The sequence below is a fragment of the Dasypus novemcinctus genome, chromosome 21, assembly GCF_030445035.2.
Source record: "Dasypus novemcinctus isolate mDasNov1 chromosome 21, mDasNov1.1.hap2, whole genome shotgun sequence".
NCBI classification, from domain to species: domain Eukaryota; kingdom Metazoa; phylum Chordata; class Mammalia; order Cingulata; family Dasypodidae; genus Dasypus; species Dasypus novemcinctus.
This window is the reverse complement of record NC_080693.1, coordinates 14,893,554-14,914,576: the sequence shown is the minus strand read 5'-3', so window position 1 is coordinate 14,914,576 and position 21,023 is coordinate 14,893,554. Positions and strand designations below refer to the sequence as shown.

At 64.9% G+C, this 21,023-nt stretch overlaps 1 protein-coding gene across 1 annotated transcript; it reads left to right on the top strand.

Annotated features, from left to right (window-relative positions):
* Positions 1 to 217: 217 nt before the first annotated feature.
* On the top strand, positions 218 to 20,706 carry GRAP (GRB2 related adaptor protein). Its single transcript, XM_058283367.2, has 5 exons — positions 218 to 415; positions 7,033 to 7,130; positions 10,628 to 10,750; positions 18,835 to 19,003; positions 20,372 to 20,706. The coding sequence occupies exons 1-5, from the start codon at positions 338 to 340 to the stop codon at positions 20,555 to 20,557; spliced, it is 654 nt and encodes a 217-aa protein (XP_058139350.1). The 5' UTR covers positions 218 to 337; the 3' UTR covers positions 20,558 to 20,706.
* Positions 20,707 to 21,023: the final 317 nt, after the last annotated feature.

Below are 21,023 nucleotides of genomic sequence, written 5' to 3'. Positions count from 1 at the left end.
CCGAGCCGGCCGGGCGGCCTCGCGGCGTTTCTGCTCCAGCTGCCTCAGTTTTGCCACCTGTAACGTGGGTACAAGGTGGCCCGCGCGCGGGGCTGCGGGAGGCTCCCCGGGGGCCCCCCGGCGCTGCGCGGGGGGCCGGGCCGGCCTGCTCCCCTCCCTGTTCCATGACATGTCAGCACTTCCTGTTTCTCTCCTGTCGGGGGCAGTTTCAGTCTCAGCTTCGAAAGAACAAACACTCTCAAAACAAAGGAAGACGTCCCGACCACGGAGGAAGCAGGAAGCAGCCGGCGCAGCTGCCGCGCGGGGCGGGGGCGGGCGCCAGGCGGCAGGCGGCGGGATGGAGTCGGTGGCCCTGTACAGCTTCCAGGCCACGGAGAGCGACGAGCTGGCCTTCAGCAAGGGGGACACGCTCAAGGTAGGCCAGGGAGGAGGTGCCGGGGGGTGGGAGTGGGAATGGGTGGGGGTCCCTGGGCTGCCCCCCGGGCAGAGGCCAGTTTCCGGAGGAGGACAGGTCCCGCTTCTCCGTTTCTGGCTGTGTGGCCCCGGAGAAGTCACCTTGTCCCTCTGAGCCTCAGTTTCCCCACCCAGGAAATGTCAGTCTTCCAGGAAGGGATTTGAAAAGACAGTTGTTGAGAGAGCAAGAGGGAGACTGAGAGTAAGTAAACAAGCGAGAGAGACAAGGTGGTAGGAAAAAAATAAGGGCAGTGCTAACCTGGGGGATTAAAGTAACTGGTATTTAAGCATCAAGGATGAGCTTCCCGGCAGGGTGGAGAAAAGGGAAAATAGCGTCATGACACGGCTCATTTCCTCTCGTCCCCTTTTGATGGATATCATGGCCCCCCCCTGGGGTGGTCCAGGAAGAAGAGTCTGTGGGACCGCTCTCTGGAAACGACCTTCCTTAAAAGATTACAGATGACCAGAATCAGGGAGAGGCAAGCTTCCACTAACTCACCCTAAGTCGCTGCCCTCGCTGGGCCTCAGTCTCCCCCTTGGAGCCGCGGGCCTTAGACGGGACGTCCCCGAGCCACGGGCAGCCTGAGAAGGGACAGGGGCCCCTCCCGACTGGCTCCCCAAGGGACCCCGAGCGTCGGCGGCGCCCGCCCGTGTCCCCTTCAGGCAGCCGGGCTGGGAGGGCTCCCCCCACCTCCCAGATGACCACCCCGGGGCCCGGAGCTGACGGGACCCTGCCCGGCGCGGGGTCAGAGCTGACCCCAGTCCCTTGGGCTCCGGAACCCGCCCCCTGTGCCCTGTGGGCCTGGACAGGCGGGCTGGGGGCTGGGGGGGCTGGGGCCCAGGGCACCGTGTCCCCTGGGGCAACTCCTCCCCTCTCCGCTGGGGGGTCCCAGGGATGCGTGGCCAGCTGGGGCCGGGCAGGCCGGGCCCGGGACTCTGGTTCTTTGTGAAGACCCACGTTTGGCTCGGAGGCTCCCGAGAGCACTTGGGGCATCTAGACCCAGGAGTGAGGGTTGGGGTGGGGAGCAGGAGAGCAAGGAGCCAGGAGCGGGGTGGGCGGCGGGCGTCCCCCAAGGCCAGTGTCCAAAGGACTGCGGCTTCCCCGCTCTCCTCCCGGCCCGCCACCCGCCGCCCGGCCTGGAGAGCAGCCCCCAGCTCGCCTGGCCCGGGGCCGCTCCCGCGGGCTTCCTCCAAGGCGCTGGAGCGGGGACAGGGGGGGCGCACGGTCCACCCCCCACCCCCCCCAGCATGTCAGCCCCTTCAGGACAGGCCAGCCCTCCAGCGGACGTGTAACGGCGCCCAGCACACAGTAGGCCCGCGCCGAAATACAGAGAGGTCGAAAGGCGGGAGGACTGAAACGCTGGCGGGGGATGGTGGGCCACAACCGTGCCCGGGGGCCCCAGCACTTCTAATCCACGGCGACCCGGGACGGGGCACGGGCCGGACCTTCGAGCTCGGGGATGATGGAAGGAGCTGCCTTCTCCTTCAGTCATTCGACAAACACTTGCCGTGTCCTGAGGACACAGCAGGGAAGGGGCAAAAGGCTGGCCCCCCGGGGAGCAGCCGTTCCAGAGTGGGAGCCGGGCGACCAACGAGTAGATGACGGCCGGAGCTGACAAGGGGATGGGAGAAATCAACGAGGGAGGTGAAAGGCAGCGTGGCGCTGCGGGGAGGGGCTGCCTTAGACGAGGGGGCAAGGGGGGCCTGAGCCGAGACCCGGGCTGGGCAGCGGCCGGCCAGGCAGGGAGCGGGGTAGAGCGCCCCAGGCTGAGAACGCCGGCGCCAAGGCCCCGAGGCAGAGCATCAGTGTTGGGAGAGCTGGAAGAAGAGCCGCAGCCGCAGGCAGCGGGAAGGAGAGGGCGCGGGGAGGGCAGGGCCGGGCAGCGGGGCCCCGAGGGTGTGGATTTCATTCTGCACGGGAGGGGCGTTCCGTGAACAGCGTTCAGCAGGCCGGACGCCACCAGATTTACGTTTTAAAGACAGCAGAGGGAAGCGGGGGTAGCTCAGTCATCCGGGTCCCTGCTTCCCGTGTATGGGTCCCCAGCTCTCCCTGGGGTGTGCGTGGAGCTCAGTGGTTGAGCACCTGCTTCCCAGGCACGAGGTCCTGGGTTCACTCCCCATTACCTCCAAAAAAAAAGAGAGCAGAGAGAGGCAGGGATGGAGACGGGCAGGGGCCGCTGCAGTGAAGGCGACTTAGACTAAGAAAAGTTCTTGGCAAAAAGTGACCAACTAGTCATGTCCTTGATAGGTAAAGAATTCTTATAAATCAACAAGAAAATTACAAACAACCTAAAAGGAAAATGGGCAAAGGATAGGAATGGGACATTTGCCAAAGAAGCAATGTAAACAAGTAAATACCCAGTTTCACCAATAACAAAAACAACTTGTAACTCAGAGCACAGAACTGCATTTTACCAGCTCAGCAAAGTTTTATCTTAAAAAGAATCCCCAAGGTTATTGAGGGTCTAGAAAAACGTGCGCTTTCACGTGTGGGTGGTGGACAGGTTGAGTGAGGCAATCATTTCGGAGGGCGCTGAGGAGACGTCTGTACAGAGCCTTAAAAATATCCAGGCCCTGCTTCGGGGAAATAATCAGTCGTGGGTGGACACTATTCCATCAACAAATATTTTGGAGGGTGTTTAACGACATAAAGATGCGCATGCAGGAGCAGGCATAGCTCAGTGGTTGAGCGCCTGCCTCCCATGTACGAGGTCCTGGGTTCAAGCTCTGGTACCTCCTTTAAAAAATGTTTGTGGAACAGGAAATGGACACTCAGGTGCTAAATTTATGCATGGGGGGGGGGAAACCTAGAAAGAAATGTCCTTATAAGTTACGAGTAGCCCTGTGTGCAGGATTTCGAAGGGCACAGTCAAATCTCATCTTTAAAATTCTGATGGGTTTGTTGTTTTTTTGCATAAATTTTAATAGATCTTTTTAACATATGTATATTTTTATTAGAGAGGTCGTGAACTTCAAAACAATCGTGCACATGTGTGGAATTCCCACACAATACCCCTCCACCAACACGCTGCATTGTTGTGGAACATTTGTTACAGATGATGAGATGATATCATCAGACTACTGCTACTATGCCCCACAGCGTACACGCGGCATGTTTTTTCCATTCCCCCCAATTCTTAGCACAGTACATCTTTAGTTTGATGCAGGAGTATTCTGGTATTGCTAACTGTAGTCCATAGGTAGACCTTATTTTTTTTAAACCATTTTAGATTTACAGAACACTGGAGAAGATAATACAGAGACTTCCCATATAGTTAACATCTTACACAGATATGGTACCTTGGTTACCAGTAAAGCCCCAAAATAGGTACTTTAGGATTTATTTAAAGACTTATTTTATTTATTTAGTCCTCACTCTCTTTGTTTGTGCTGGCTGTCTGGCCTCCGTGTCCATTTGCTGTGTGCTCTCTGTGTCTGCTCGTCTTCTCTTTAGGAGGCACTGGGAACTGAACCCGGGACCTCCTGTGTGGTAGGCAGGAGCTCAATCGCTCGAGCCACATCTGCTTCCCGATACTTTAGTATTATTAGCAACTAAAATCCATATTCAGCTTTTGATTACTTAAAAAAAATTTTTTAAGCGTCCATTAAAATATTCTTTATCTTGGTTAAGGTTTTCAGTGTCCCCTTAAAGCAGGGGCTCTTAATCTTTTTGGTTCCACGGGCCCCTTCCCAGGCCCACCCTGTGCTGTGCATTATTTAATGAACACATCACGCCCGCCCCAACACGTCCCCGCGAGAATGGCGTGCTTTGGAATTTTCGATTCAAGCTCGCGGGCCCCGTATTAAGAACGCTGCCTTCAAGTCCGCGCCCGAGGCACCTCCACCGCCTCGAGTCACCACGGCGACGCTCCCGGCTCGCGGCTGGGGGCCCGAGGGCCGCTGCCTTCCTGGCCCAGCTGGAGGCTGAGCTCCCCGCCCCGGCCCGTCCACCCCTCCAGCGGCGCGGGGGCTGGACCCCAGGGACTGCCCGGGGACGCTTTCTTCAAATGTCACCTCTGGTCTTGGGTGGAAACGCAGTGGGGTGGTGCTTAGCCTTGGGCGAATGGCGGCCCCCGGGGGGCCCGGCCCCCTGCAGTCCCCTGGCCCCGAGCCTCCCCTCTCTGGGACCCGGCCAGGCCCTGGCGGGCGCTCAGCACCTGCTTCTCTCAGCCGGAGGAGGGACGTGGGTGATGGTCTCACCGCACATCTCCACTGACGGCCGCGCCCCTGAGACTGACTCGGGGAGCCCAAGGGCTCCGTGGCTCCCCTCCAGACCCAGCCCGGCCGGCACTCAACGCTGGACCCGACCCTCCCCAGCCCTGCTCGTGCCCCCCACCCCCACCCTGCAGCCTGTCTCCAAAGCAGCCGATGGCCGCTTCAACTGGCCAGGGCTCGGGCCGAAGCTTAGGAGTTGTCTTCAGCTTCTTTCTAGCCCTCGGCCTCCCGTATCTAGCCCGTCCTACTCTGAATCTGACCACTTCTTAACCTGCCCCCTGCCACCAGGCCACAGAGGCCGCCGCCGTTATTTGCTAGGACTGGTGCAGCAGCCCACTCTCCGCCCAGCAGCGAGGGGCACCATTCAAGGCTGACCCTCCTCTCGGCAGCCCGTCAATGGCTCCCATTGCTTTTAAAATAAAGTCACAACTCCTTCCTGCGGTGACCTAAAAGCTCTCAAGTGCTCTTGCGGGGTTTGTGTCTCCATATCAGCCCCTCCCTCAGCTTTGGACACATGGTCCTCCTTTCTGTTCCTGGGACAGCTTGCTCCCGCCTCAGGGCCTCCGCACTGCCCGTTCCCTCTCCTTTCACACTGTTCCCTACACCATCTCATGGCTGCTTCCTTCCTGTAGCTCTGGCCTTAGCCCACACATCCCCTCCTCAGCGAGGCCTTTCCGGCCGCTGCCCCCACCACTCTCCCTCTACGTCATCCTGTCCTGCAATTTTCAGACCGCTTCCCACTGCGGTAAATCACCTTGTTTCTTCCCTTGTTTACTGTCTGCCCCTCCCCACCCCGTGGACACCGGGGCCACCTCCACTGCCGTATCCCCAGGGCGTAGCACACAGTAGGCGCTCAACACATGCTTATGGAGAGGATCCACTGCGCAGGGCACGTCGGAGCAGAACGGCCTCCTGCGTGAGGGCGCGGAGCGGCAGGGGCTCGGGCCGCTCAGGGCGTTTCACCCTTGGGGGGCCCCTCTGCTTTCGGGGCGTCTCGGGGTGGGGGAGGGCTTGACGCTTTTCCATGGCGCTCGGGGAGCCCCCGAGACCCCCGGGCCTCTGAGCGCCACGCCGGGAAGCAACGGCAGGACGGGGGAAGCCCAGGTCCCGCGAGGCCCGGGGCGGGCCAGACCGGCGCTGAGGCCACAGGGCCGCGGGGACACGTCCCCAGTCCCGGGCCGCCCCACGCGCTCTCTTTTTCTCAGAAAGCCGGGGGGCATTGTTTCGTTTGCTTTTTTGGTGAAAGTGGTTAAAAACGGACCACTGCTGAGTCAGCCGCCTGCTTCCTCCCAGCCCCAGGACAGGGGGAGCGGCCAGGCGACAGGGACAGCCGGGGGGCCCCTGCGGGGATCGGGGATCGGCGGCCACCCGCACCGCCCACCCGGGGCCTCGCCCCCTGCACCCGCCGCGTGGAGAGACGTGGGGGCGCTGTGGGGCGGGGACCCCCTCTGGCCAGCTGAGTCCCGGGCCCCCGGGCCCTGCTCCCTCCACGGGCTGCCTCGGTGGTCCCTTCCGCCCTCTGGGCCTCAGTTTCGTCCTCAGTAGAGTAACAGGTGACGGCGGAGAAAAGGCCCAGGAGGTATTAGGGGGACGTATGGAAAACACCAGGCTAGGGGCTGAAAGCTTTGTATGGAGGGGAAAGTCCTTGAACTTGGTTGGTGGCTGCGCCTGAGGCCGTGGCACGAGGGGCACCCTGGGCCCCGGGAGACGTTCGTGACGTTTTCGGTGTTCAGGGAGCAGGAGGCGGGCAAGCTACGCCCGAGCGCGCGGTTGGGTGGGTGGGTGGGGGGACGGGCGGCTGGAGCGCGGCGAGGGCGGCGGGAGGCTACATCGCCGCCTCTGCTTCCTGTGCGGCCTCTCCGTGTGGGGTTTGCAGTATTTGGGCGACTATCTTGTGCATTTGAAATGATTTCAAAATAAAAAGGTTCAGGAAAAATAAAATACTGACGGGGGGGGGGAAAAAAAAGCCCCTGACGGCCCCCACCCCAGAGGGCCTGGGCGACTCGGGCTGGCCCTGGGGGAGCTGGCGGGGGGGATGGGGCCCGCTGCCCAGGCCAGAAAGCCCAGGCCGGCCCCCCCCTTTCCCAGGACCTCAGATGGCCGCCCCCAGCTCTGCTCCCCAAGACCCCCGGGCCTGCCGGGGACCCGGAGGCAGGGGCTGGGAGCTGCGGCGACCCCAGCTCCCTGCGTCCCCCTGCCCGCCCCCCCCCCCCCCGGAGGCCACGGCCCGACGCCAGGGCGAGGGCAGGGCTGTGCCAGGTGGGTGCCCGTCGCGGCGCGCCCGGGCCAGTCCCCGCCCCCTGAAGCGGGGCTGGCGGGGCCCCCGGGGGCTGACGGCGGCGTCTCCTTGCCCCTTGCCCGCAGATCCTGAACATGGAGGACGACCAGAACTGGTACAAGGCCGAGCTCCGCGGCGCGGAGGGCTTCGTCCCCAAGAACTACATCCACGTCAAGCCCCACCCGTGAGCGCGCTCCCCGCCCCGCCCCACCTGGTCCTGCCTGGCCCCACCTGGCCCCAATGGTCCCACCTGATCACACCTGGCCCCACCTGACCCCGCCTGACCCTGCCTGGTCCAACTTGGCCCCAACTGCCCCCACCTGACCCCACTGGTCCCACTTGACCCCACCTGCCCCCACCTGACCCCACTGGTCCCACCTGGCCCCACCTGGTCCCACCTGGCCCCACCTAATTCCATCTGGTCCCACCCAGTCCCACCCAGTCCCACCTGATCCGGGTCAGCAGCACAAAGCTGCCCCTGGCGGATCCGGCAGGTGCCTCCGGCACGGGGCCCTCACCAGCCCCTCCAGCTGCCCCAGGCCACCCAGCCGCGAGGTGTGAGGCTCCCGAGGTGGTGGGGAGACGGGGTGGGGCGGGGTGTCAAGGTGAAGGCCCCCGTGGGGACGTGGGGAGGGGGCGGGCACCTGCGCTGTGGGTCCGTGTGGCCTCAGGCAGGTCCCCGCTCTCTCTGTGCCTCAGTTTCCCCATCTCTACCCCCGGGAGAGCCGAGGCTCCAATCTGCTCACTGCACCCCCAGGAGACCAGCTGAGCCCTGGCAGGGGTGGAGGGGTGGGCAGGCAGGAGGGCCAGGCGCAGACCCTGGGGGCCCTGCCTTTGGGGGGCGTCTGGGCCCCGGCTCCCCGGGCTGGGGAGCCCTGGGTCAGGCTCCCAGCACGCGGCACCCGTCCTGGCTGCCCTGGGAAGGGGGTGTGTGCAGAGCCCAGGCCCGAACAAGCCTGGGTGGCCGAGCGTTCCACTCAAAACAACTCGACCATGGCCGAGGGGGCCCCAGGACCTCCGCTCACTCGGGCGTCCACCCAACACTGCCCACGGGCCCAGAGCAGCCCCATCCCGTGGCAGGGACAGGACACAAAGAACGTACAGGGGGGAGGGGTGTAGGTCTGTGGCTGAGCGCCCGCTTTGCATATATGAGGTCTCGGGTTCCATCTCTGGTGCCTCCTAAAAAAGAAAGTAAGAAAGTCCACGAGGAGACAGTCAGCACTGAGGTGGCGAACCAGGGAAGGCTTCTCAGAGGAGGTGGTGATGAGTGAGGTTTTGAAGGGTGTGTAGGAGCTGGCTAAGGAGGAAGGGAGAAAGGCATTCCTGGGAGATGGAATGGGCTAAGCAAGGAGCGAGAACCCCGTGGCATATGGGGCAGGCAGGAGAGCCTCCCACGCTGGGCAGGGAGCCGTGGAAGGTATCTGAGCAGGGGAGGGACTCCGTGGGGTGGAGACAGGTGCTGGCGGGTTGGGGGCCGAATGCGAGTGGCTCAGGCGTGGAGGGGGAGGGAGGCGAGGGCAGGGTGGGGCCGGGGGTGTTTCCTCTTTATCTCTCAGGGTTATTTCCAAACCTGCCACCACCTCCGCCTTCCTGTGGGGGGGAAGCCTCCCTCCCCCACCCCCCAGTCCCAGGCACCTCCAGCCTCCCCCCCTCAGAGACTGCAGCCCGCAGCCCACGCCTGGGGCTGGAGCCCGGGTCCGAGGCCCTGCGGGGAGTCCCTCCCGGCTGTGTGACACCGGGCAGGTTTCTGACCCCTCTGATCCTCAGTCTGTTGGTAGTTGGGAGGGAAGGAGGAAGGGGTGCACGAGGAAAGAGGGAGGGGAGGGGCCGGCTCCGAGCCTTTGAGAAACAGAGAGGGCAGGAAACGGCCGGCGAAGGCCTGGCGCTGCTGAGGCAGAGGGTCCAGCTGCTCAGGGCGGGGAGAAAAGACGAGCAAGGTGGCGGCGCCGGGCTCCCAGGGCCTAGAGGCCAGGGGGTGGGGAGAGATTGGGCCGGGGTAGGTGGGAGCCAGAGAGGGCTCCGGTCCAGCCCTGGACGCAGCTCAGTCAGCTTCGGTCACTGGCGTCTGGGACAGAGCAGGGATGGGGGCTCGAGCCGCTGATCGCCCGCCCCCCCCTGCAAAGCAGTGCCCGCGCCTGGTGGTGCCCTCCAGGTACCTTCTTGGCTGCTCTCGGCACCTGCCCTGCCCCAGAATAGCTGCAGGGAAACTCCCGCTCTGCACCTGACTCAGCCTGTGAAGGTCCCAGGATGTGGGGGATGAGATGAGCGCTGGGCCCTCTGAGCAGCCACTGTCACCACCACCCCCACCCACAGAGGCCCCAGGTAGGGGGAGGGGGAGGCCCCAGGACTCCCGGAGTGACTGGTGGGGCCAGGGAGGGCTGACTAAGGAAGGGTATGGGCTCCTGGGTCTTGAGGTTAGAATAGGAGTTAGCCAGGGCCGGCAGGCGTCAGCTCTAATCGGTGGGAGGAGGAGTGTGAACGGCTGGCTCTGCTGTCATAACACAGCAGACACCTTCACGCAGCAGCTCCTTTAATTCTCCCACGGCCGGGGAGGCGGCTGCTGTCATCACCCACCAGGTGAGGAAACAGGTACCGAGAGGTGGCGTGACTTGCCCGGGGTTGCACAGCTGGCACGACGCAGAGCGGGATTCGAAGCTGGAGAGCGTGGCCCCGGCTTGCTCGCGTGGTGAGCTGCCTGGAGGGGCAACCTGAGGCCGGTGGCGGGGAGCCGGAGGCCAAGGACTTGCTGTGCAGCCTCGGGCAAGCCCTTGCCCTCTCTGGGCCTCAGTTTCCACCTTGGGAACCAGAGGTGGAGGGATGCCGGGAGGGAAAGCCGGACTCTGGGCGTGGTGGAAGGCTTTGCTTGCCTCTCACCCATTACCCATTCCGTCCAGTCCCCTGCGGACGAGTCCTGCTCTCTCCAGTGTGGGGGCAGGTCGGGGTGGGGGGGAGAGTGGGCCGGCCCCCTGTGTCCGGCACCCCCCGCCTCGAGGTCACCGGGACGCCCCCCACCCCCCGGCTCAGTCGGGAGGCGCTGGGCGCAGGCGCTGAGGGAAGGGGGGCGCGTTTCGGCGACACGGGGCCGGCTCTGGCCTCAGCATGCGTGAGGCCTCCAGCCTTGCTGGGCCTCAGTTTCCCCATTTGGACAATAAAGGGGTCAGAACTAAACGAGGCCGAAGCCCCGGAGCCAGGAACCCGGGGGGGGGGGGGCGCCCGCCCGGCCCCTCTGAGGGTAGGGGGGGGCGCTGTCCGGGCCGCAGGCAGGATGGTCAGAGCCGAAGGCCCTGTCCCCTGAGCCGGGCTGTCCCCTCCAGCCTGGGGGACGGGCGCAGGAGAGCCTGCGCGCCATTACCAGGCGCCTTCTGTATACTCGGGCCCCGGATCTGTACCTGTGAAAAAGCCCACCAGGCTGCATCTGTGAAATGGGTGCAGGGAGGGCTGCTGTTTAAAAACGTTATTTTATTAATTTAATTTTATTAATCTAAAACAGGAAAGCTCAGCGGAAGCGGGCTGGGGCACGGTATGGGGTGGCTCATCGGGGTATGATTTTTCTGTTCTCCTGAGGGGACGTGTTGGCCCGGGCGTAGCGGGGGCGTCACCTTTCCGCCCAGCCGTGCCTCAGTTTCCCCGTCTGTCGAGCGGGCCCAGCCATGCCCCGCCCCGCAGCTGCCTCTCTCCTAGGTGGTACTCGGGCAGGATCTCCCGGCAGCTGGCGGAAGAGCTGCTGCTGAAGCGCAACCAGCTGGGCGCCTTCCTGATCCGCGAGAGCGAGAGCTCCCCGGGCGAGTTCTCCGTGTCCGTCAAGTGAGTCTGGCCGCGCCGGGGGGGGGGGGGGGCCCTGACCGGGGCGCGGACCCCGGGGCCCGAGGTGGGAGGAGGCCGGGGGGGCGTCCAGGACGCAGACAGAGTCCACTGCGGAGTGACGCAGGCCGAGGCCGGGCTCGGGGCCGGGCTGCTTGCCCGTGAGCCCTGGCTCTGTCACTTCCTGGCTGGGCGACCTAGGGGAAGTCAGTCAAGCTCTCTGTGCCCTGTGCCGGCTCCCTCGTACACAGACTGTGCTGTGGCAAGAGCCAGGGGGCTCTTAGGTTGACTTATTTTCTTAAAAAGGTTTTATTTTATTTCTCCCCTTTCCCTCCATTATCTGCTCTCTGTGTCATTCGCTGTGTGTTCTTCTGTGTCTGTTGTCTTCTCATTAGGTGGCTCCGGAAACCAATCATGGGACCTTCTGGAGTGGGAAAGAGACGATCATTCTCTTGTGCCACCCGGGCTCCCTGGTCTGCTGCATCTCTTATTGTCTCTTCTCTGTCTCTCCTTGTTGCGTCATCTTGCTGCGCCAGCTCTCTGCATGGGCCAGCGCTCCTTGCGCGGGGCAGCACTCCGTGTGGGCCGGGTTGCCTTCACCAGGAGGCCCTGGGCATCTAACCATGCACCTCCTACATGGCAGGCAGGAGCCCAGTTGCTTGAGCCACACCTGCTTCCCAGTTAATACATTTAAAGCAATTAGAATAGTGCCTGGCCTTGGGGAGGGTGGCACCACTTGAGGGTGGCAAAGGGGTCAGGCCCCGGCTGGTCAAAACCGTGGTGGGTGGGTCTAAATCACACAGGGCCTGGCAAAGGAGGTTGAGTTTTCTCACAGAGCAAGAGGGAGCCGTGGAGGGTTGTAAGCAGAGGAGGGACGTGATCAGGTTCACCCTGAGGCCAGGAGGCGGGCAAGGAGCCTGGAGCGGCTGTCCAGGCGGGAGGCGATGGCGGCTGGGGCCACCTTGGTGGGGCCTGAGGGAAGTGGCCATGTCCTGGGTGGAGCGGGTGGCCTGTGAAGCGGGAACTGCCGCGACCACCCACTCGGGCCGCGCCGCCAGCCCGCGGGGCCGCTGGAAGTCGCCGGCGTGCGCGTGTCTGCTTGGCTGGGACGTCGGTTCGTCCAGGCCTGGGCTGAGCCACGGCCAGTGGCTTCAGCGTTTCCCAAAGGGCGCGCACGCGGGGCTGCTGGGAGGGCGACAGTCATGCTCCCAGGCCGCGGTCCCGAAGCGGAGGGGGCTCAGGGACAGGCAGCGCCGCCCCCCCCAGCTCGACGCGCCGCCCGCGAGGGCCCACGCCGGGGCTCGGCCGGCAGGAGAGGGTCCTCCGGGGAGGCGGCTCTGCCCGGGCGCTCCCCGGGCCCCTGGCGGCCGGGCCACCTTGGGATGGTGGCGCGGGACCCGCAGGGCTCGTTGGTCGCGTAGTCAGCGCGTCTGGCCTTCCTGCGGGAGCGAGCGGGGCTGGTGATCGGGCAGCTCATTTGCGTTGGCCCCGGGCCCGCTCCTGACCAGCGCCTTCTCTTTGGTGTGTCGGTGGCACCTGTCAAAGCGGCTGGGAAAGCTTTTCTCAAGCCGGTGTCCCCATCGGTCTTGTTGACCCCAGCTCGGAGGGCAGGGCCCAGAGGTGAATTTTAACCTGAGGCCGGAAAAGGTTTTCTAAGGAGCCCGGCAGGTAGTGAGCTCCCCGTCTGTCTGGAGATGCTCAGGACGCCGGGGGTCAGGAAGGCCGTCGGGGGGCGGGGGAAGGCAGCGTCCAGGGACGTCACAGGGTCCCCCTGACCCCGCCCTCCCCGCCAGGGCCCCGTGCCGCCGTCCCGCCCGCCTTCACCCCCTCTTTCCCTTGGGAACAGCCTGGCTCCCCGAGGGGGTCCCACCCTCGCTGAGCCTCTATTTTAAAAACGAAGGCATTTTGGGGTCCGGGGGGGGGGCGAGGGTCCTGGGGGTGTCTTGGCCCCGGGCCGGCTGCCCCCCGCCCCCCGCGCTCTCGCCGGCCCCGGGGAGGAGCCGCCTCTGGTGTGGCAGGAAGTGGCCGCGTGCCAGCTGCCGGGGGGAGGGGGCCTGGTCGTCCCCGGCAGCGGCGCCCGCCAGGCGGCCCGGCCCAGGGGCTTCTGGGAGCAGCCCGAGGTCACCCGGCAGAAGCAGGGCAGAGGGGACCCGAGCTGCGGCCGGGCCTCGCGCCTCGCTCTCGGGGCTTTGCTCCACGCGCATTGATTGAGCATCTACTGTATGAGATCGTGGCCCTGAGGACGGGGCAGGGTTCAAACCCGAGGAGTGGAACGGAAGGCACACTCGGCCGGGGGGTCTCCGTGATGAACGAACGAACGAGGGGGGTTCAGTTACTGCGGGGGGCGTCAGGGGAGAGGTGACATCTGAGCTGGGCCCTGCGGTAGGAGTAGGAGTTCGGTGCACAAGGAGAGGAGAGGGTGTGCCAAGCACAGGGAACAGCGTGTGCAAAGGCCCAGAGGCAGGGCGGCGCGGGGTGCGTTTGGAGAGCTTGACCGGGAGGAGAGATGGGCAGGACTAGGGAGCCTCGGGCAGCTCTTGAGCAGGGGAGGACCGGGCACCAACGCTGTCCTGGGAACGGCCTGGCGGTGTCCCCCAGAGAAACCCCGGCACCCTCTGCCCCTGCCCAGGGCATCAGGCCGGGTCCCAGCAGGAGCTCCTAGGGCGCGGGTGACTGCGATACGGGCACACCGCCACCAGGTGGCGCCCTCGGCCCCGTGTTTCTCCCCGGCCGGCCCGGGCTTGGCGGCTCCACTCGGGGGGGCCTTTGGAGGACCACGGGGCGGCGTCCGAGCGGACACGGGGGCTCAGAAGAGGCGTGCGGTCAGGAGCGTGGGCTCCGGCACCCGCCGGCCGTGTCACCACCCTGGTCACGGGACTGCGCCTCGGTTTCCTCATCTCTGTCTAAAGTGCTTGGCGTGGCTCCTGGCCCATGCTAAGCGCTCAATAAACGCCAGTACCCGTAATGATCACCACACTGCACGCCCCCGGCCCCGGGAAGGGTGTCCCTCCCCCGCCAACGCAGCCAGGGCTCTCAGAGAAGGGGACGGGACAGGAGCAGACGGGACCCCCGCTCTCATTCTGGCTTTGCCCCGGCTGTGCTGTGTGACCTCAGGCAGGTCCTGGCCCTCTCTGGGTCACCGCACCCTCATCTGTGACCTAGGAATGGTAACCCCTGTCGGGTCTGGTGGCCCAGTGACCACCCGGGAGAAGGCTGACGTGGCAGGTTCACGTGAGAGCCCCCCCCGGGGCCCGGCTCCACGAGGCAGCACCCACACGTACACACCAGCCCCGTAAAGCTGTCAGAGGCGGGGGTTACGGTGCGGGCCGCGAGCGTGGCCACGGGCGGCTGCCCTTTACGAGTTTACAGAGGGCTGCCCGCCCCCTTCCGCCCCGCAGGGCGCGCACCGGGCAGGCCGGGGCCACGCAACTGCAGGCCCCGCTCCTCTCCAGGCCACTGCTTCCTTTCTGGCCGGGTGCCTTGAGCACCTACTACGGGCCAGGGGCCCTTGAGCCCACGCACACGCACTGGGTCGGCAGATCTGCCTGAACCCTAGCTGCGCACCTGCCCCACGTACTTGAGGCTGAGCGGTGAACAGAAGAGGACAGAGTCCTCTGCCCTTTGGACCCTCGCATTCCAGTGGAGTGACAAGCAAGAAGCCATTAGCCGCTTACGTCCAATCTTAGGAGGCGATACAGGCTTTGGAGAAAATGAAGCAGGGAAGAGGGGGAGAGGTGGGTGGGGTGCGATTTTAAGCAGGGAGGGACTCACTGCGAAATCTGGATGGGAGTTGTCCCTAGCAGGCTGGTCAATGAGGAAACCGGAGCCCAGAGAGGTGGAGTAACTTTTCCTGGGCCACACAGCGTGGAGCAGCAGGGCCTGTGCACACCAGCCGCCTGGGCCTGCCAGCCCTGGCCTAGCCTCCCGCCCACTGGCCCTGAGACCAAAGGCGCAGCAGGAGGTCGGATTCTAGTTCCTGTGTGCTGTGTCAGGGCTTGTCCGTCTCTTTCCCTTTCACAGACGGGCAAACTGAGGCCAGAGAGGGGCCTGCTGGAGACGCCCCAGTGGGGTCGTCGGTGCCTGGCGGGCCCTGGGCCCCCTCGGGCCAGCAGGAGCCGACCCGGGTCAGGAGGGGAGCCTGGCCCGCCCTCGTCCTGCCCCCGCCCCTGCCTTGTTTTTCTTCCCCGCGCTGCTGTCACCTTCACTGCAGCCACCGCCGCCAGGCCAGAAAAACCCGCTGGGCAGGCCCTGCCGCACGCTCAGGGCCCGGGGCTTTTCTGGCAGCCCAGGGGCCGGCCCGGCCCCTCTTCGACCCTGGGTGGGTGGGGGTGGGAGCCCCAGGGACCGGCAGAGCCACCCACGGCTCTCTCAGAGACGCGGATGGACGGAGCAGGAGAGACACATCTGGCCACACACGCCCAGGATGCCCGGCGCCCCTGGCCCACGTGTGCCACGACGCCCGCTCCCACACACACACAGACACACGGACACACATCCACACACAGACACACATCCACACACAGACACACAGACACACATCCACACACAGACACACAGACACACATCCACACACAGACACACATCCACACACAGACACACGGACACACACCCACACACAGACACTCCCGCAGAAACACACGCACAAAAGGCGTCCTCACATGCGGCCCCGGGCGCTCCTGTCCTGGCCAAGCCCGGCTCACCCCTCCCGGCCCCCGCCGCTCCTCCCTCTCCGGGGTCAGCAGGACTCGGACTCAGTTTCCCTGCCATGCCCCACAGCTCTCCAGGACCCAGAGTATGGGGGTGGGGTGGGGCGGTGGGTCCCCGGAGGACAACTCCCCGGTCCGAGGGATTCTTGGGTGCGTCCTTGAGGATCTCGAGCCTGGCCCTGAAGAACAGTCAAGGTCAAACCCAGGAAGAGTGAGGGAAGAGGGCCTGGACGCCTGCCCGTCTCCGGGGGCCGCCGGCTGGGCCTCCTGGCCTCGCACCAGCTCGCGGGTCCCCACAGACCCTCCCCGCCCCGCTCGCCCCCGCCTCCGCCAAACCAGGAGGCTGGGCTCCGCACGGGCCGCAGAGGCGGGTCTCGCAGCTCCAGGCATCCGGGACGCCTAGGTCTCGAGGGTTCTGGAATTCCCGGCGAGGTATGCATGTCTAGACTCCTTGACCTCTGTCCCTCACCTCCCGGCCCTCCTGTCTGTTCAAGGAATGCTCTGCCCTGGAGAACCGAGCCTTTCAGGGAACCGAAGAGAAACTTCTAGTAGCCAAAGGCCCCGGCCCGCGGGCCGGCCGGGCAGTGTGGACTAGAGGTGGCACAGAGCTCGCGGGGTTCCCGTCGAGCCGGCCGGCGGCTGGCGTTGCCAGATGCCCGTCATCTGCGCGGTTGTTGCCCTCCGTTCCTGCTTGCCCGGGGTGCTCCCTGGGTGCTCCCTGAGAAGGGGTGCTCCCTGAGAAGCATGCTGGAGTGAGGTCAGGCCTCTTCGCGTCTGTCGGGATGGCGGTGCCGTCTTCCTCTCCTTCTGTTAACACGGGCGGTGGCGCTGACCGCTTTTCTTACGTTGAACCATCCCTGCATTCCTGCGATAAACCCCATGTGGCCGTGGTCTGCGATGGTCCGTGTGCTGCTGCATTCGGGTTGCTGGAATTGTGCCGAGGACTTTTGTATTTATGGTCATGAAACAGGCAGGATCTTTGTAGTTTCCTTGCCGTGTGATGTCTTTACCGGGCTTTGGTCCCGGGCGATGCTGCTCTCCTCGTTGGGAAGCGTTCTCTCCTCTTTGAGTTTTTGGATTAGGACCTAAAGTCTGGACCAGAATTCCCTGATTCCAGTCTCTCCCCAACTGGGCTGGGCCCCAGGCCCCACTGCTCTCTCCCTGACGAGGCCTTCACTGGTGTCTACGTATGCAACCTGTTATGAGCAGAGGTCTAAAAGAAGGTTGTACAAGGGGCTGAGGGACCCACAGAGATCCCCGATTTGACTGAGCCAGTCTAAGGAAGCTTAGAGGGTGGGCCATTTTACTTGGGCCTTGAAGCATGAGTAGGAGTTTGACGAGGGCACGATTCCTTCAGGTTGGAGGAAATGGTGTATACAAAGGCCCAGAGGTGCGTTAGGAAGCGGAGAAAGGTTCTGTTCGGTTTGGAGAGGTGACTCAGGTGGGTAGGGGGCGCTACTTTATCTCCCACATACAGACCAGAAAAAGGTTAACAAAATCTTGATTTAAAATTCTTAGTCTTCGGTCTTTAACAGAGCAGCATGCCGGCCCCAGGCTGCCGGGTGGGGGAAGCCAGGGTGGGAGGAGACCAAGCGGCAGGCCTGGGCCGCCGGGGCAAGAGACCCTGCCTCCTGCTCAGGATGGAAAAGAACTCAGGCCGTGGATAGCAGGGAACTCAGGCTGCGGGTGAAACCGAGCTCGACACACCCTGCGTCCAAAGCGGCTAGAATCAGAAGGCGGGAGTTTTGGTTTTTGTCTAGTCTCAGGGCTGGTGAGCGGTTCTCATTTAGCCCCAACAAAACGAGCCGCAGGTTTTGACTCCGGATGCCCAGGGGTGCCCGGGGCCCTCAGGCCGTCCCGTCCACCGGCCACCTAGGCAGGACGCGCCCGCCCCCAGCACCCAGGCCTGCGGGGAGCAGGTCTTCTGTCCATCCTCTTACTTATGAACGGGCTTCTTCCTGCTGGGAGCCGAGGCTTCTCTGGAGGCCGCGGCCCCCCGGGTCTGCCAAGCTCAGGGCAGCCCTGGCAACCGGCACCTGCACAGCCCCCTGAGTCCCAGCCTCATCTCCCCCTCCAAGGAATGTATCAGCGCACACTGACAGAAGAGGACACTGAGGGTCAGAGAGGGCCACAGGGCACCCAAGTCCAGGCCAGCCTGACCGTAACGCTGAGAAGGGTGGTGAGGGTCCGGCCAGGCAGAGAGGATGAGGGGGGAGGGAAGACCTCCTGGGGGAGGGCGTGGACACAGCCCACGTGGCACACAGCAGGGCCCGACTGGGCTTGGAACGAGAAGCTACATCGTTAATGTCATAATTAGAATCGTGTTCTTGTTATTATACAACAGTGACCAATCGGGGAGCGGGCTAGAGCGACACTTTCCCGTGCGTCAGCTCAGAGGTAGCCGTGGCGCCACCCTTTCTCGCCGGGTGACTCCGGGCAGCTGACTGTGCTCCGAGCCTCAGTTTCCCCACAGTACAAGGGGCCTGATTTGCTCTTCCTGGGCCACAAGGCGGGCCCAGCCGCCCCCACAGGACAGAGGGGAGGGAATCACAACAGCCGGCCTCTGCCCCGGGTCCCGACCACCCCAGCCGGGCAGGGCCTGGCCCCCGCGGAACACGCCGGAGGTGGGAAGGCGTGGGGCAGGGCGCTGTGCCCAGGGCCAGCCGGCGCGGCCTTCGCCCAGCCGGGCGGCCTGCGAGGGAAGCTGTCTGCTCAGTGGGGCTGGAGGGATTTGGAGGCCGTGAGTCAGAGGGAGGCACCTTCCAAGCAAGGAGCACAGCCTGGACAAAGGCTGGGAGATGGGAAAGGAGCCTGTCGGCTGAATCACAGCGCACGAGAAGGCAAGGAGGCCGGGCCTCGAGTCGGAGGGCACAGTTTTATCCGGAGGGCAATGGGGAGCCACAGAAGGTTCTTGAGGAGGACAGGACATGAGGCACCCGCCACGCCTGACCGCTCGTGCCAGCAGGCTCTGGTCCCAGACGGGAGGATCTTAGGATCCTCTCCACAAGGGGCTGTCATGCCTGGAGGGGGGAGAATGGCAAGGCTGAGGGGGGGGTGTGCAAGATGTGAGAGGGCACGCTGTCCGAGCCCCACTCGCTCAGAGACCCACTTAACGTGCGTAGACCGGAGTCGGCATTTTCTCAGCACTTATCCATAAGGCAGGTGCAGTCATCATGAGGACAGTGAAGTTCAGAGAGGTTCAGTGACTTGCTGAGGGCCACACAGCAAGAAAGTGGCTGAGCCCGGCGCCCTGGTCTGGAGCCCGTGCCCTCAACCCCACGCGCCACTGCGGGGGCTGGCTGGGGGGGTCTTGGGCGGAGGCTCCTAGGCCCGGGCCGGGCTGGGCGGGGGCTCCGAGGCAGCCACGGCCCTCTCCCCTAGCTACGGCGACCAGGTGCAGCACTTCAAGGTGCTGCGGGAGGCGTCGGGGAAGTACTTCCTGTGGGAGGAGAAGTTCAACTCCCTCAACGAGCTGGTGGACTTCTACCGGACCACCACCATCGCCAAGAAGCGGCAGATCTTCCTGCGGGACGAGGAGCCCCTGCTCAAGGTAGGGGGCGGGGGGGGAGGGGAGGGGGGACGACGGACAGGTGCCGCGGGTCTGGGCGACGCAGCGGGCGCCCCATCCGTGCCGATTGAAGGCGGGACCCGGCCCCCGCGGAGGCCCCCGAGTGCCACGTCTGAGCCGGGTCATTGCAGAGACGGGGAAACTGAGGCTCTGAGGGCCGCGGGACTCTGCCGGCGCCGCCTCGGAGTGGGCCGCCTGCTCCAAGCCCCCCCGATAAGGGACCATCTGCCCGGCCAGCCGTGTCATCGAGAGGCCCCGAGGGCGAGGCTGGCCCTGGCCCGGATGACGCCGGCCCGCTGGGGCATTAGCACAGCCCTGCTGGCGGGCCTGGGGCAGGTGTCGGCGAGGCCTGGGGCTCGGGCTGCAGCCCCCCCGCGTGTGACCCCCGGGCCCGGTCACCCCTCGGCGGGAGCAGGGTGGCTCCTGAGGTCCCCTGAGCCTCGGGGACACCCGCAGCTCCCCCTCTGCTCTTCCAGGGACCCTGAGGGCCGGGGTCGGGGGTGAGCATCCAGGCTTGGGGGGTGTGCCTCGCGGGTGCCCGGGAGCGGCTCCCCAGCTGAGCCCGGGTCAGCTCTGCCGTGGAGGGCGCGAGGGAGCCAGGATGAAGCGGGGGGCTGCCTGACGCGTCCCCCTTCTGCTTCCAACACTCCCTGGCTCCCTATTGCTCTATGAGAAAATCCAGTCTCCTTTCCACGGTCCTCAGCCGCCTCGCCTGGGCCTGGGACCCAAGACGCCGCCTCCTTCCTGGGCAGAGCGCGGCTAACAATGGGCTCCTGGCCGATCCTATCACCCACCCCGGATTAGACTGAATCTTATCTGCCCATGGCAGATGGGGAAACTGAGTCCCACAAAGGGCAGGGACTTCCCCCAGGCCACCCACGGGTTATAAGTAGGATTGGAACCCAGGCCTGAGAGCCCAGAGCTGCTCCAAGAAGCCACCTTTTCCCTCAAAGCCCGGCCCAGGGCAACCCCCAATGGTACAGCACTCTACAGTTAGCCCTTCTTGCGGCTCAACAGCTTTGAGTAAAAAATTATCCACAGCAGGGAAACGAGGCCCCAGGAGACCTCAGGAGCGTGGGCCCTCCAGCCCTGGGACCAGCTGATGGCTCGGAGTATGTAGATGCAGAGTCTGTTCTATGTAGATGCAGTGTCTGTGCAGCACACCTGCCAGCGTCTGGGTGGCAGGAGGCCTCTGGGGCAGACGCGATGAAGTTTGAGTTGGAGCCCAAGTCAGCTCCGAAGCCCGCGCCCCCCAGCTCAGCCGGCCACTGCTCTTCGTGGCGCCCCTGCCGGGGGCGTGCGGGGCTGGGAGGCTGTGGGCGCCCCACTAACCACGCTCTCCCCCCGCAGGCGCCCCGGGCCGGCTTTGCCCAGGCCCAGTTCGACTTCTCGGCCCAGGACCCCTCGCAGATCAGCTTCCGCCGCGGGGACATCATCGAGGTGGTGGAGCGCCTGGACGCCCACTGGTGGCGCGGCCGGCTCGGGGGGCGCGTGGGCTTCTTCCCGCGAAGCTACGTGCAGCCGGTGCACCTGTGAGGCCCCGCGGGAGGGGAGACTGAGGCCCGATGGGCTCGGCCGCCACGCGACCACCGCCCACCGGCGCGCCGAGGCCGGGCGCGACCCCTCCTGCCATGGGCCACCTGCCGCAGGTCGCCGGGGGCGGGGCCGGCAGAGGCTCCGCCCACCCCACGCTCGCCCCGCCCCGGGGAAGGCCGAGGCCTGGGTTTGGCCCCGGGGGGTCGCCCGGAGGAGAGCCGCGGGCCGGCGCGGGGGCTGCTCCCGGCTGCACTTGGGGCGTCGATGCCCCCCCCACGGGCCCTTTGGGGTCGGGGGAGTCGCTGAGACCCCCAGGATGGGACAGGACACGGGCAGCTGCGCCCCCACCCCCACTTCTCGCCCCGCATCGCCCATGGAAGCCCCCAGCCCCCACGGTTCTGCCGTCCAGCAGGAGGGACAGACGGATAACGGGCTGGACAGGCGCTGCCCCCAGCCCGGGCGGTGG

Coding starts and splice junctions, on each gene's coding strand:
- GRAP (XM_058283367.2), top strand. CDS start 338: ATGGAGTCGGTGGCCCTGTACAGCTTCCAGGCCACGGAGAGCGACGAG. Junction 416..7,032: donor GCAAGGGGGACACGCTCAAG/GTAGGCCAGGGA, acceptor CCTTGCCCGCAG/ATCCTGAACATGGAGGACGA. Junction 19,004..20,371: donor ACGAGGAGCCCCTGCTCAAG/GTAGGGGGCGGG, acceptor CTCCCCCCGCAG/GCGCCCCGGGCCGGCTTTGC.